Source organism: Diceros bicornis, chromosome 24, assembly GCF_020826845.1.
Source record: "Diceros bicornis minor isolate mBicDic1 chromosome 24, mDicBic1.mat.cur, whole genome shotgun sequence".
NCBI classification, from domain to species: Eukaryota; Metazoa; Chordata; class Mammalia; order Perissodactyla; family Rhinocerotidae; genus Diceros; species Diceros bicornis.
This window is the reverse complement of record NC_080763.1, coordinates 17,388,874-17,404,384: the sequence shown is the minus strand read 5'-3', so window position 1 is coordinate 17,404,384 and position 15,511 is coordinate 17,388,874. Positions and strand designations below refer to the sequence as shown.

At 52.3% G+C, this 15,511-nt stretch overlaps 1 protein-coding gene across 3 annotated transcripts in view; it reads left to right on the top strand.

Moving 5' to 3' along the window:
* The window catches only part of ACTN1 (actinin alpha 1), a 98,811-nt gene extending 85,915 nt beyond the window's left edge, over positions 1–12,896 (top strand). Inside the window, exons 12-22 of one of the 3 annotated variants that reach the window (XM_058567192.1) lie at positions 275–425; positions 941–1,049; positions 1,529–1,669; positions 2,504–2,686; positions 2,986–3,120; positions 4,310–4,489; positions 5,205–5,351; positions 6,327–6,407; positions 6,895–6,960; positions 8,402–8,560; positions 10,294–12,896. In XM_058567192.1, coding sequence (XP_058423175.1) covers positions 275–425; positions 941–1,049; positions 1,529–1,669; positions 2,504–2,686; positions 2,986–3,120; positions 4,310–4,489; positions 5,205–5,351; positions 6,327–6,407; positions 6,895–6,960; positions 8,402–8,560; positions 10,294–10,452 — 1,511 coding nt within the window. In that variant the 3' untranslated portion in view covers positions 10,453–12,896. The remainder of the gene's footprint in view (positions 1–274; positions 426–940; positions 1,050–1,528; positions 1,670–2,503; positions 2,687–2,985; positions 3,121–4,309; positions 4,490–5,204; positions 5,352–6,326; positions 6,408–6,894; positions 6,961–8,401; positions 8,561–10,293) is intronic. The other 2 variants (XM_058567191.1, XM_058567190.1) reach the window with 2 other exon arrangements.
* Positions 12,897–15,511: the final 2,615 nt, after the last annotated feature.

Below are 15,511 nucleotides of genomic sequence, written 5' to 3'. Positions count from 1 at the left end.
AGTCCTGCATGGCCTCTGTACATAACCACTGCTAACGGCCCTGTACATGCCCCATGAAAAGTACTGACTTTCCTGACCCCGCCCCATGGTGGGTGTTCCGGTTGCACATCTGCTTTCTCAGGCTTCAGGTAATTGAGCATTGCATGGTGAACATCTCCTTGGGCTGTACTCTGGAAGTGGAGCTCCCAGGGTTGTGAGGGGTGGATGGTTGGGGCCAAGAAGATGGGGCCTCCTGGCTTCTGCTCAGCCTTGTACCCCCTCCTTCTGAACCCAGGCAAAGAGGCCATGCTGCGGCAGAAGGATTATGAGACAGCCACCCTCTCGGAGATCAAGGCCCTGCTCAAGAAGCACGAGGCCTTTGAGAGCGACCTGGCCGCCCACCAGGACCGAGTGGAGCAGATCGCTGCCATCGCGCAGGAGCTCAAGTAGGCACGGCCCAGCTATGGGCTGGGGCTGCTGTGGAAAATGGGGGTGTGGCTGTGAAAAGCGAGTGGGTACAGCTGGGTGCCTTGGTGGCAAGGTCGTCAACACAGAAAACTAAGAACGTTCTCCCAGATGGGGAATGAGCCCATGGCTCTTTGTCACAGCCTTCGGTCCTTACCTATAACGCGTAGATGGACGAGAGGATGACAAATCTTGTCTCCAGGCTCTTGCTGGGCCTCAGTGTCTCCCTGCCATAGGGCATTGGTGTCAAGACTGGCATTGCCTCCAGTTGAGGTTGGGGCAGAGGCCCTTGGAGAGGAGAACTGGCCTCTGTTGGTCTCCTTTGAGCAGTCTCTTCAAAGCCAAAGAGTTGGGGGTAGGAGGGGCACCTGGAAGGTCTTGATGAAGCAAGCATACCTGGCCTCCCAGCACCGCTAGTGCTCCCAGCCCCAGGGGAAGGAGGGCAGGCCACACAGGTAACCTGGGTCACCTACTCTTCCTGTCTCTTCCCTTCCAGTGAGCTGGACTATTACGACTCACCCAGTGTCAACGCCCGGTGCCAAAAGATCTGTGACCAGTGGGACAATCTGGGGGCCCTAACCCAGAAGCGGAGGGAAGCTCTGGAGGTGAGGGCCCCAAGGGAGATGGAGGCCTGCCTCCAGCAGCAATTGGTGCCCCTTCCTGCTTCATGATTCCCTTCGCTTGGGCTAAAAGGCTCCCCTGGGTTCCCCGACCTCCCCAGGCCCTGGCCTGACTGGAAGGTGCACGTTGACACTCGATTTGGGCTTTGCCCTGTGGAGATGCTTCCCCTCCTCCCTGACCATAGCTCATCCTCCCGATTTAGTGCACTTAGCCCAATCCCAGCTGTTTGAGAACTTTCCTATTCTACAGACCAGACCCTGGCGGCCAGGCTGGGTGACTCTAATCTGGGGTGGTCCATACAACCCACATTAAGAACCAGTGCCCCAGAGAAAGCATGTTCTTTCTGCCTGAGTTAGTCTGCTGCTTCCAGACCTGGACCCCTTGGGGCTGGCCAGGAGGCTCTTGGGGTGAGGAGTGGGAATCTGGATATGGCTCTGCTAAACACCTCCACACCCACCCCCAGCGAACAGAGAAACTACTGGAGACCATTGACCAGCTGTACCTGGAGTATGCCAAGCGGGCCGCACCCTTCAACAACTGGATGGAGGGGGCCATGGAGGACCTGCAGGACACCTTCATCGTGCACACCATCGAGGAGATCCAGGTGTGCTGCAGCCCCTGGCCGCCACGGCCCCCACTCTGCAAGTCACACTCCTGCAAGACTGCCCCGTAGGGAGAGGACGGAGGGCTAGCCTCCCAAGGATTTTATAGATTCGAAAGCTTTGCTTTTTATTTATTTTGACTAGGTAATATATGCACATGGTATAGAATCTGAAAGATAAGAAGGGTATACAGTGAGTTCCCCTTGTCCTCCATCCCCCAGGCCCCTTCCTAGAGGTAAGCAATATGACCACACAGTTGCTGCCTATGCAAGCAAATATATTTATTAAGATGTTCTTTCCCACACCCTTTTTTTCACAAAAAGTAGCTTTTATCATATACCATATTCTGAACATTTATTTTTGATTTAACAGTTATCTTGGAGCTTGTTTTATACCAAAAAACAGCTTTCTCGTTCTTTTATGCAGTTACAGGGTGTTAGATTGAAAAGGTTTTGTAAAGCACTGAGGAAGCTTGTGTTGGGAGAGGTCACCTGGGGAGCAGACCTTGGGACACCCCTTGTCCCTGACCTGACTGTGGGGTGGTGAACACCCCAGGGGGTTGCTGCCAACTTCACCAGCCCTGAGGATGAAGCTGTTGCTTTGATGGTTCTGCCTTCACCTTCCCTTGGCCAGCCCTGCCATGCTGGTTCTCAGCCAGGAGCATCCTTGGTTGATGCCTCTGGGTCTCCCAGCTGGTGTGGGACCGGGCCTCTGGTGGCCCCCTTCCACCCACCTCTGTCCTGGGACCCGCAGGGCTCCCTTTGCTCATCTTGCTCACGGGAGGCACCAGTCCCTCCCAGTCACTGTGCTTCTCCTGCATCTTCATCTCTGTCCAGGGACTGACCACAGCCCACGAGCAATTCAAAGCCACCCTCCCCGATGCCGACAAGGAGCGCCTGGCCATCCTGGGCATCCACAACGAGGTGTCCAAGATTGTCCAGACCTACCACGTCAACATGGCTGGCACCAACCCCTACACCACCATCACGCCTCAGGAGATCAACGGCAAATGGGACCACGTGAGTCTGGGGGTTAGGTGGGGCATTGGCTGAGCCACTGTAAGTTTCATAAGGGCAGGGATTTTTGTCTCTTTTCTGATTGATTGATTTTCATTGATTTCATGTTTTTCATTGTCACATAGTAAGCACTCATTATCGGTCAAGTTAATGAATGACTGAATTTCTGGAACTGGTCAACATCTTTACTCTGTTCTGTTACTGGCTGGCCTCTACCCCTCACGTGTCCTCCACTTCCTTATCTGAAATATGGGGCAGATAGCTGGCCTGTCCCCAGTATCCTTTCATTATTCCCACCCCAGGTGCGGCAGCTGGTACCTCGGAGGGACCAGGCCCTGACGGAGGAGCATGCCCGCCAGCAGCACAATGAGAGGCTACGCAAGCAGTTCGGGGCCCAGGCCAATGTCATCGGGCCCTGGATCCAGACCAAGATGGAGGTGGGTCCTGTCATGGGGGACAGACCTGGGACTTCCATGCATTCCCAGAACTATCCCAGCCAGACAGACTTGCCTTGTCTCCTCCTGGGCGGGAGCCGTGGAGGACTGTGGGTCCTGAGCCCACAACTGCTTTGCTGTCCTACAGAGGGGTGTGGAGCCTGTGCAGGGAAGGCCTGGGAGTTGATCCCAATGTCTAGTTTGGGAGCAAAGACCAACATAGGGACACTGCTAAAGAGCCACATAAGAAAGTCCCACAGCAGGATCAGAGCCTGGGGTGCTGGCGCGGTTTACCCTTTCAGCTTATCTGGCTGACCAGGTCTCCCTTCCTCCATTCCCACTGCTCCTGAGCCATGGGCTTGGTCAAAGAGTATGATCTTCCCAGAGAGAACTGAACCTTGGGCGAGAGTGGAATTATCTGCAGAATTGAGTGGGCCAGATAGCAGGGTGCTGTAGAGCAGGGAAGGGACACCGCTTGGGTGAGAGCGTGGTGTCCCTCTGAGCTCCATGAGGAGAGAGCTGAGGTTGAGTTCATATCTGTGTCTCCCCTGCACTCCACCCCCACCTGCTTAACACATTGTGCATAGTAGGTGCTCAAGAAGTATTTGCTGGATTGAATTTTGCACAGAGAGTGCTTTCACGAGCGAGATTTATTTACATGGATGAAGGACAGATAGAAACGGGGATTCGGCCTGGCCCATGGAGACGGGTGGGAATGAGGTGGGCCAAGGCAGGCATCCTAGGAGCAGAAGAACAGGAGCGCCGCCATTGAGAGTAAGCCAGGTGTGCTGAGGCTGAGGAATCTGGCTGAGTGGGCACAACAAGGGTCCCCAATGGTCAGAAACAGCCTCGGGAAGGGAGTTTGAATAGCAAGCAGAAGAATGAACATTTGGATTAGCAACTGACCTTGCATCCCCTTCCTGAGGCTGAGAGGTACCGAAGGGACGGGAGCTGTTTCATCTGGTGATACCTATGCTTGTCATACGCCTCTGTGATGCTGTTCCATACCAAGGCACACCCCTGCTGAGTGTGGCTTGCTCCGGGCTCGCTCATTACCACTCGTGGGCTCCCTAGTGCTGGGGTGGGAACTGAGAATCATCTGGGGGGTTGAACAGTGACCTGGGGGCCCCAGTCCCCCTCCTAGGGGCACAGAGTGGGTGGTCTCACAAGGGCCTCCTTCCTGGGTGAGCAGGAAATCGGGAGGATCTCCATCGAGATGCACGGGACCCTGGAGGACCAGCTCAGCCACCTGCGACAGTACGAGAAGAGCATCGTCAATTACAAGCCCAAGATCGACCAGCTGGAGGGCGACCACCAGCTCATCCAGGAGGCGCTCATCTTCGACAACAAGCACACCAACTACACCATGGAGGTGGGCAGCGCCGGCCTTGCTCCTCTGGGGAGGGAGCCTTGGGTCCCCTTCTGCTCCCCGCTCCTGCGCTGGGGCAGGGGGAAGTTACCCATCTTCCAAAGAAAGTGGTCATAGGGGGAGGGTCAACTTGTCTGGGAGTGGGGGCATACCCACTTCTCCTCGCCCTGGAGCTCTGGTCTTCAATCCTCAGTGCCTTCTGAATTTCCCACTGAGCTTGTTGAGATAGGATTTCCAGGCTACCCTCCAGAATTTGATTCACTAAGTCTTGGGTGGGGCTCAGGAGTGTAAATTTTTAACAGGCAGTCATTGATGCTGGTGTCCAAACGCTGCCTTAGGCATCTGTGTTCTAAGTGACTGCGGGGTTTGACCAGGAAGGCATGCCCATGTGGTTATGGAGTTGGATGTTCAGAGAATTACCCAATTTTTTGTCCTTTAATCTTTCCCACTACCAAATTTACCCTCCTTCCTGACCTGACCCACACTGGCAATTCTTGTCTCTGGTGTCCCAGGCAGAGACCCTGCCATGCCTCATCATCTGGGTCTCTGTCCTAGTGTCTTGTCCTGGGTCCCCTGCCTCTGCTGATACTGTGAATCTGGAAGGAATGCCGGGTTTGATTGCTTTGGCCATTTTGATGGTCGGGGGAAGGAGTGGGCAGGAGCAGCCTGGGCCCAGGCTTGGGGCCCCTTTGCTGACAGGCCCCTCACCCACCCGCAGCACATCCGCGTGGGCTGGGAGCAGCTCCTGACCACCATCGCCAGGACCATCAACGAGGTGGAGAACCAGATCCTGACTCGGGATGCCAAGGGCATCAGCCAGGAGCAGATGAACGAGTTCCGGGCCTCCTTCAACCACTTTGATCGGGTGAGAGCCCCACCCCCTGCACTTACTTATTAGAGCAGCTCCCAGCCCCTGCCCAAGGGCCCTGGAGGGCACTGCCAGGGTGTGGGTAGCCATGCTGGGCCCGGTTCCTGGGCTGGGGAGGGGGTGAGGAGGGGGAAGAGGCCATCAGCCTGCTCTAACTCCCTGTACCGCACGAAGCTGGCCTTGGAAAGCCAGTCCTGGGTCCCATGAGCTTCTCCGCTTTCCTGGACAGAGCACTCATATTGTGGGTGGAGAGAGGACCCTTGACCCCTGACCCTTGCTCTCCTACCATGAAGAGTCAACCCTTGGGAGCAAGCCCACTATAGCCTCAAGTGAAGGCCTGTTGCTACTGGCTGTGGGGCCTGTCCCTCGTCTCTGCCTCAGGGCAGAGGAGCAGAGGCTCCTTCCTACCCTCCCTTACCCCCAGGGCCACCTTTGGGACCCCGTGGGGCTGTCAGAGTTGTCAGTCCTGGGTTCTCATCCCAGCTCTGGGACAGGCCAGGTTACGTGGGCTCCCCTCCCAGTGCCCTGGGGCTTTGGGGTGACCACAGGGGTGGGAGCATGGGGTTCAGCGCCGCCCACCACTCTGCCTGCCTCACTGCCCCCCTGGGCGGGGAAGCCATCGTGGAAACTGGGGTGGGGGCATCGGGGCTAGAGGGGTGCTGGGCACTTATGGGGGGCTTCTCACCCCTGTGGCTCACCGTGCTTCCTTCTGGCCTGCTTCCCGGAGCAGGGCTGCGTGTGCCAGGGAGAGGGCACCCTCGGGACCTCGTCCGTCCATGTGTCTAACCGTGTGCACTTTTATTTCCCTCCTCCCCTGCCCCTTCCACCCTCACCCTCTCCACCCGCATGCCTTTGTCCCCGTGTGTCCCCACACATGCCACCCTCCACCCGGGGCATGGCCCACCCCCTCCCCTCACGGCCTCCACCTCCCTGGCACCGCATGGCTCGCTGCCTGGCGCACGGCGGCCCCAGGATCACTCCGGCACGCTGGGTCCCGAGGAGTTCAAAGCCTGCCTCATCAGCTTGGGCTATGATATTGGCAACGACCCCCAGGTACTCGCCTCCTGCATGGAGCACGCTCAGGGGTGGCCTCCGGGGCGAGAAATAACACGTGTTTCTCCTTTTTCTCTTCTCTCTCTGTCTGGATCTCCCTGTCTCCCCTTTCCTGTGGGCCGTGGGCTCGTCCTTTCCTGCTGTTCCCTCCTGGCCCATGTTGGGCTCCTCCACCCACTACTCTGCCCTCTGCCCTTGGTTGTCTTTCATGGGAACCTGCTCGGTGCCCGCCTTCCTCTCTCCTCGCCGCTCTCCATCTTGTGGATGGATTTTTGCATCTCCCTGCTCCGTCTTCCTCCTTCCTGTGGATGTTTTCCCTGGATGTGTATTTGCATCTGTTCCTCCTATGTTCCTCTCCCTTCCTGACCCCAAACCATACACCTTGTCCTTGCTTCCGCCCTCTGTGCCTTGTCTTCCTGGCCCCGGGCCGGCCCTTCCTCCTCTCGCCTCTGACCTTCCTTGTGTCTCGGTGCCACTGCCCCCACAGAAGAAGACAGGCACGATGGACACGGATGATTTCCGCGCCTGCCTTATCTCCATGGGTTACAACATGGTAATGTAAACCCCATCCTCTGTCCTGGCGAGGGGCAGCCAGCTGGTGAGAGGCCAAGTCCTGGCCATGGCAGGCAGGATGCCCTCCTGGAGGGACCTCAACATTCTGGTCCTTGGGGAAGATGGCGCCCTGAAGGCCACGCTTAGCCTCAGGGCTGGTGTGTATCCAGGAGCCTGGCCTTCTCGCCTCAGTCTGTGCTGGTTTATCTTCTGGTATTTACTATGGAGATGGGCTCTGTCATTCCCACCGAGGACGCCTGGGCTGACTGCAAGGCTAGCAGGAAGGCCTGGTGGTTTGGACATCCTGGGTTTGGGCTGACTCTGCTTCATCTCATATGAGGCATGGAGATTTCTACCTTTTCTTTGATGTTGGCTCCAGCCACCCCTGCTGCCCCTCTGCCGTTGCCCCAGGCTCCTCCCCAACCTTCTCAGCTGCTGAGCAGGGCAGGGGCCTTAGCTGGGCAGCCAGTGACTCCTGGGCCGTGGTGTAAAGTGCAGAGCCCGCGAGCTGCCCAGCACAGGGGCAAGAGCATGGGCTCTAGAAGCAGTGAACCCGGGAGTAAAACCCAGCTCGGCTATCACCAGTTTGGGGGCCCGGATGAGGTGAGGGGAACCCTGGTGGACCATTGTAAGGGTTAGATGAAGGAACTCATGTGAGTGCTGTGCACGTGTCTGGCACATAGAGAGTGCAGTGTGGTGGAGAGAGCACAGGTTGTAGAGCCAGATGGCCTGACTTCACATCCCACCTCCACTACCTATTGGTTGTGTGACCTTGGGCAAGTCACCAAGCCCGTCTGGGCCTCAAGTTTCTCCTCTGGAAACCTGATAGAAATAATAAATACCTACCTCATATGGTTGTGGTGGGAGTTAAATGAACTAAAATACACACAGCACTTAGAATAGTGTGTGGTTGGGCCGGCCCCGTGGCTTAGCGGTTAAGTACGTGCACTCCGCTGCTGGCGGCCTGGGTTCAGATCCCGGGTGCGCACCAACGCACCGCTTTTCCGGCCATCCTGAGGCAGTGTCCCACATACAGCAACTAGAAGGATGTGCAGCTATGACATACAACTGTCTACTGGGGCTTTGGGGGAATAAATAAATAAATAAAATTATAAAAAAAAAAAAGAATAGTGTGTGGTGTACGTAGATGCTGTGTAGGTGTTGGCCATTGTTGTCATTGTCATTGTTATCAGTATTATCACTTGCTCCAAGGGGAGCCCAGGCATGAGTCGGGGGTGGGAAGCCCTGAGCGAGGTCTTCACTGTTGGGTGTTGTGTCCCTGTCATACCCTCAGGACAACCCAGGTTAGGTCAGGGGCTGCTCTGCCCTCCTCTAACAGCCTGAGGCTCCTCTGAGCCCCCAGGGGCTCCAGGTCCATATGAGAGATTCCCAGTGGCCATGGCTGAGAGCCTGACAGACCTGGGGTTGGCTCTTTTCTCCAGGGAGAGGCAGAATTTGCCCGCATCATGAGCATTGTGGACCCTAACCGCCTGGGGGTAGTGACATTCCAGGCCTTCATCGACTTTATGTCCCGTGAGACGGCTGACACAGATACAGCAGACCAAGTCATGGCTTCCTTCAAGATCCTGGCTGGGGACAAGGTGGGTTTGCTGTGGTGTGGGCGCCATATTGGGGTGGCAGGCACTGGCTGGACTCTGATCTGGGGGGAGTTGGTGAGCACCTCTACTGCCCTTCTTCCAGGGTCCCACTGGGCCTCTCATTGCCATCCACCTCTATCCATTTCTGTAATGCCTTGGGCTCAGCTAAGGTGCTAGGACACAGTATTAGCTTAACGGGGTCACCTGCCGGGCCCTGCTTATCAGTGAGGAACTCTTTCATACTTGTGATGAAATGATGGCCGGTGGAGGGCAGTAGAGTGGGCTGGGGTATGTGATTGGGTGATGGCAAGTCCATCTGAGAACTCGGACTTCACCTTCCATCCTCCTGGGCACAGGCATGGCATGTAGGTGGGAGCAGGATGAGGGACTTGGGGGGGGCAGGAGGTAAGCGGGTCTCATTCTTCCACCATGAGCAGCAGTCAGCCTCAGGTTTCCAAATCGCCCAGGTTCTCTGCAAAGCCCCACCTGGGCGTGGAAAAGTGGGAGGGACTCAACAGGGCTGTCTCTCTAAGGCCAGAGGCCCAGTTCAGGTCTCAGCTGTCTGAGATGATCATTGGCAGACCTGGGTGTCACTCAAACCCACCACCATCTCTAGCCCAGGAATCTGAAGGGATCTCTAGGAGCCATGGATCCCTCTAACATAGAAAAAACTCAGAGAACAGCCAGGGAAAATTAGGGAGGAGAGGAGTCTAGAGGCCAGATTTCCTTTCTGTAAAATTCACAGGATAATCCTTACGCCATCCTTTCCTCAGAACTGAAAAGATTCAGTTACGAAAAGCAAAAGGCAGTAGGGAGTGTAATTTCTGAAATGTCTCAATCTGTAAGGGAGTAAAGGCTGAACCTACAAGGAGGTTCGTAAAGGTCTGACTTAGGTTCAAGGACACCCTGTAAGAGTGAGTCACAGCCCCTTGGAACTGGAAGGACCCTCAGAACCACCCAAGTGAAGTGGCTCACTGTGTGGGGGGGCATCCCCGAGGCCCAGAAAGGGGTCCGGTCTCCTGACTTCTGAGGTGACCTGAGGGCAACACCACACTCCTTCAGACTGGTTCCTGGAGGACTCTGGCAGAGCTGGGGCATGGGGCTGGGGGCTCCCAAAAGAAGCAGCTTGCAAGCAGACCTGTCATGGCCAAGCCCAAGGTGGGAGAAAGCAGAGACCCAGGCTGGGAGCCAGTGAGATGGAGGAAGGCCCACATTTTGCAAACATGGTTAAGGTAGCTGCCTGTGGCAGTGAGGCCCAAACTGGATGTTCATCGTAATTTGCTGAAATTATGTGACTCCACAGAGCACAGCTGAGTGGGTGTAGGGTCCTACCGTATCCCACCAGAGTACCTACTGATATTGCTCCAGCCGGGTTACTGCAGACTAAAGTGATACGTGAGAAGATTACAGGAACAATTAGCCTTGGAATTAGCTTGGAAACGGGTTAAAGAAGACATTGAAGTGGAAAACATGAGATTTAAAATAAATATATTTGATGTGTATATATAAACATACATACATGCATATGTATGCATAATATGTGCATTTGTATAATATGTATATAATATCAGTACAATATATACACAATATAATACATATGTAATATACACATGTGGATGTGTGCATCTGTGTGTATATATATCCAGAAGTACGAGGAGGGGCCCCACTGGGGCGGGGCGGGGTACCTAACGGCACACAGGAGGTCGTGCAGCCGCCTTGACCGCCTCTCTCCGCAGAACTACATCACGGTGGACGAGCTGCGCCGCGAGCTGCCGCAGGACCAGGCCGAGTACTGCATCGCGCGGATGGCCCCTTACACCGGCCCCGACGCCGTGCCCGGTGCTCTGGACTACATGTCCTTCTCCACGGCGCTGTACGGCGAGAGTGACCTCTAACCGCCCCGTCCGGTCCAGCACCCTCGCCCCCTACGCCTGCGAGCCCCGCCCTGCGCCTCCGCTGCCCCCTCTCCCCGTCCGGGTTTGGTTTCCGCGCTCAGCCTCGGACCGGGCAAGCTGGGACCCACGTGGCATCGCGCCTCCTTGCCCACGAAGTGACGGTTTACAAATTATTTTCTGCAAAAAAGAAAAAAAGTTACGTTAAAAAAAGTAAAAAACTAAAAAACCACATATTTTATTATAGAAAAAGTATTTTTTTCTCCACCAGACTTAAATGGGAAAGAGAAAGAATTAACTATTTGCACCGAAATGTTTTTTTTTTTGGTTGTGACATAGGAAAATAACCAAGCACAATGTTATAGTCCATCCTTTTTATCGATTTCTTTTTTTCTATCTGTTCCATCTGCTGTATTCATTTCTCCAATCTCATGTCCACCTTGATGTGGGAGTGGGGGGTGGGGTGGGGATAATCTTGTCAAAAGGCACATTGGTGCATGTGTGTTTGCTAGCTCACTTGTCCATGAAAATATTTTATGATATTAAAGAAAATCTTTTGAAATGGCTGTTTTTTAAGGAAGAGAATTTATGTGGCTTGTCTTCTCGTTTTTAAGTCAAGAGGTGGGGTTAGTCTCTTTATAAGCACGCATTTTTTTTTAAATATTACTTATTAAAAATGGTCAGGATAAAATTGGAGAGTGTGGACAACTTTGTTACTGGCACACACGTTATTAAAGCCACGATGCTCCCGTGACAGCTCCTGGCTTACTCCTTGCTTACTGTTTCCCAGAAGTGTGTGTGGGTCAAGGATGGAGTGGGGCACCCTGTACCCACCCCGGTACTTTTTTGGCCCTGATGCATTCAGTCGTCTTACACTTCAGTTTCTTCAATTTAAAAAGGAAAAGGTGGTTTCCTTTATGAGGTGAAACTAAGGTCATGGTTGTGGAAGGGACTCCTTGATGAGAAGCCCTGCCTTTGTTTATTTGCCACAGCATCAAACAGCTCTGTGACATCTGTATGCCCACTACTCCTTTTATTTTTGCCACAGGGGACACACTGAGTTGTCTCAGTAAGAGTCATCTCATCCCTTGCTGTTCAGAATGTCCCACAGAAGCAGCTATCTAGTGTCACCTGGGGCCCCATCCCAGACCTTCTCGATCAGAATCTGCGTTTTAACAAGGTCCCCGCTGGATTCGTGTGCACTGCTCTAGCCTCTCCTGTTTTTCTCCTTACCTGTGTCTCCTTCCTGAGACTTTTACCCAAAGTGCAGGCAATGAAGACTTTCAATAATGATATCAGTAACAACAGTGCAGCAGGTTGCAGAAATGTAATTTAACAACTGAAGCCATAGATCTGTGTTCCAGTTATGGCTGTGTCTGGAGTTAAAACAGTTTGCTGTAGCGGTTACGGGGATTGGGTCTGTGGAGTCCAACTGCCAGAGTTCAAATCCGTGACCACCATTTCCAACCGTGCAGTACAATTCCCTTATCTATTTAAAGTGTAATGATAGTGCTATTAGAAAGTCAATGCTATAACACATAGAGCTCCTAGGACATTCATACATATAAATGTTAGCTGTGGTCAATCTTATTTTAAGTTGAATCAAGGGATTCAGTTGAGGGATCTCATAAAAAGAGAGCCCTTAACATGATATGTCCCCTCATTTAAGAGGAATAAGACTAAATCAAAACTTATTGAACTGGGGCCAAAGATGACAGTCTAGAGTGTGAGGCCTTGTTGTTTAGGAATTAGTTCAGTGAGTTTCTGTAACACCGGCTGCCCTGGGAAAGAGGCAAGAAGGCTGCTCGGGAGAAAGGACATGGGGAGAGAGGCTGGCATTTGCTTTGGGAGAACATTCCTACAGGTTTTACCACTGGCTGGTGAGAAGTCCAGCAAACGCTCAGTCAGGTCTCCTGTGGCTGCAGCTCCATGGGGAAAGCCACGGGACAGGCCAGAGGCTGGTCTCAGAGGGTCAAGTCTTTTCAGAGAGGGTGATACACAAGGTACCTTATTTAGTTATTTACATACAAGTCTAACCAAGGACACAGGGGATAGGAGTTGAGGAGGGGGAAATTGTACCTACCAGAAAATTTCCTAAACCCAGGTGCAAGCACTTTAACATGTCTTGGTTTCCGGAGGTCTGATCAATCAGCTTCCTTATCAGTGCTCATTTAAAAAAAAATGTGTTAAGAGTTATTTGAATGAAAGTGTATGTACCAAGTTATTCTACAACCTTCAGGGAAATGCCCTGATTTGAGTGTCTCAGTGTCCACGCGTGCTTGTGTGTGTGCAAATGACTACAGTTACTTTACTTTTCAATCTGTTAAAGAGGTGAAAATTTAAAAATCTATTTAAGCTTTTAAGGTCATCATGCAGATCTTATTATATTGATAATATAATTTTTTCTGTAAAAATAAAAACACTCTTGCTTGTCCTAATCATTCATACATTTAACAGATTAAATATTAAATACCCCCCCCCCGCAATTAACCCCATTTGCAAACTTCATTAAATTCCTTTAAATATTTTAAACATATTTCCCAATTTTAGTAGTTCCAGGACATCGGACTGCCAACCTAGGCAGATTCAAATTCAAGCAGCAAAGTCTTGCTCGGCACAAGGCGATTGAAATATTAATGTATAAGTGAAGTTCTCTGGAGCAGTCCAGAGCTGTTTGTTTACTAACAATTCTCTTACACCTCCAAAATTAAAATCACGCGTCTAATTTCAATTACGCGTTTCAGATGCAAACCACAAAGCTAATATGTGCCAGGTTCTCTTACATCTTCAAGCACCTTAAATTAACCCACAGGTTGTCATGATTCGTACAAAACTGCTCAACACACCAAAGTATTAATACTAACAGTTTGATTTACTTCACCTGTTTGTTTATTTCTATAATTTTATTTATTTTTTTCCCCCAAAGCCCCAGTAGATAGTTGTATGTCATAGCTGCACCTCCTTCTAGTTGCTGTATGTGGGACGCAGCCTCCGCATGGCCAGAGAAGCGGTGCGTTGGTGCACGCCTGGGATCCAAACCCGGCCGCCAGCAGCGGAGCCCACGCACTCAACCGCCAAGCCACGGGGCCGGCCCTGTTTGTTTATTTCTAAATAGGCAATTTCAAGACCCCTTCCTGCTTGTTGCTGGTTTTTTGGGTTAAAGGTTCAGAATCGTGATAGCTATCACTTGGACGTTCTAAACCAGGACACAAGATGAGGTGCCCACGCACTTCCGGGGTGATCCACCCGAGGTGAGGCACAGGTAAACTCACGGCATCGACTCTAATGCACTGTCTGCCATGTCACCAGGGTCCCTGGGCCCACACCTTTCATCTGGCATTTGTTTTGTGTCCCATTGCATCACTCAGCCCCTAGGCATCTTTTGGATTTCACCCTTGCCCAGTTTTCATCGTCACTTATTCCAGCTTACTTTAATTGATTGGGTAGATAGAATTCTCTACCCCAACCCGGGTGGCAGTTAATTGTTCCTGCATCAATAGGCTGAATTCATTCCATCTCTTTCCTGCCAGCGTGGAGCATGCATTTCTTTTGTATTTTTATCTGCCTCTGCCCATACGTTGATAGGGACTTGGTGGACCGCCTCGTGAAGGCCAACTATGAAAATAGCTCCTCTCTCAGGCCTGTCAACTTCTTAGCAAAATCCTAGTGCCATTTCAAGTATGAAGATGGTCTCAGAAATGTGCTGTGTCCTCCATCACTGGGCCAGCTCAGAGCTGTCCCCTGGACATGAGTATCAGTGCCCAAAGTGCCATCACCAGGCTGAGTTACCAGCACTGAGCACAGAAAGGATTCCCTTAGGTTGTGAGGAGGACTTGGCAGCTTTGTCAGTTCTTTGGCCCATGCCAGGCCCTCTGGTGCTCAGCGCAGAGGGCATTACCTCCGAGCTGTCCGACCTAAACAGCCTTGGACTAGGCCTGCCCTGTGGTCACTGAGGGAAGAAGTACAACCTCTTAGGACATCAGTACCTTTCAAGGGAGACACATGGGCTCAAGTGTGCCCTGCCACTTACCAGCTGGGCAAATAACCTCCCCAAAATTGGGTGGATAATGCTACTTTCCTCCTGTGCCTGGCACATGGTAGGCATTTAATAAGTGGCAGTAGTATTGTAAATACAGTTTTAAGAAAATCAGCTTTGCTTTGTTGTTAAATGCTATTTTAAATATTCTTAAAGAACAAGGCCTGACTATAGAAAAATACAATTAAGGGAAGTCCTCTTGCAGTCTTTGAAGTCTGGTAGGCCGAATAATTGTCCCCACGAGATGTCCACATCCTAATCCCTGGAAGCTGTGTTTGTGTTACTTTACATGGTGAATGTAATGAAGTTAATGATCTTGAGATGGGGAGGTGATTCTGGATTATCTGGGTGCACCCTTATAAGAGGGAGGCAGGAGTGTCAAGAGTCAGAGGAGGAGATGTGACAACTGAAGCAGAAGTTGGAATAATGTGAGGCCACAAGCTAAGACTATGGGCAGCCTCTAGAAGCTGGAAAAGGCAAGGAAACGGATTCTCCCCCAGAGCCTCCACAAAGAACCCAGCCCTGCCGACCCACTTTGGGTTTCTGACCTCCAGAACTATGAGATAATAAATTCGTGTTGTTTTAAGCCACTCCATTTGTGGTAATTTGTTACAGCAGCGGTAGGAAACATGCTCCATTGTCCAGGCCTCTGGGAAGCCTGGCTGCCTCCCTGACATCAGTGACGCATGTTACAGGCTTGGAGCTTTGGAGAAACCGCCCCAGCTTCAAAGGCCTGAGCTTGCACCATTGGCCCTTGGGAGGCTGCCTTAGCTGCTGGACCAGAGCCCCTAACCCTAAAAACACCAGTCCATAGAGGAGGGAAACAGAAGCTACAAAGCTCTGAAATCCCAAAAGGGCCAGAATGACTGGGCCCAGCAGGAAGGTGGGTGGGCTGGTTAGCTCAACCAGTTAGAGGCACTGGGCTGAGGGCCTGAAGGCTGTGGGCTTAATCCTTGAGAGGGGCAGATGACCTCATATGGAGAGGGGTCACAGCCTGCTCTCTCACCCCCAGACGAGGCCAAACTT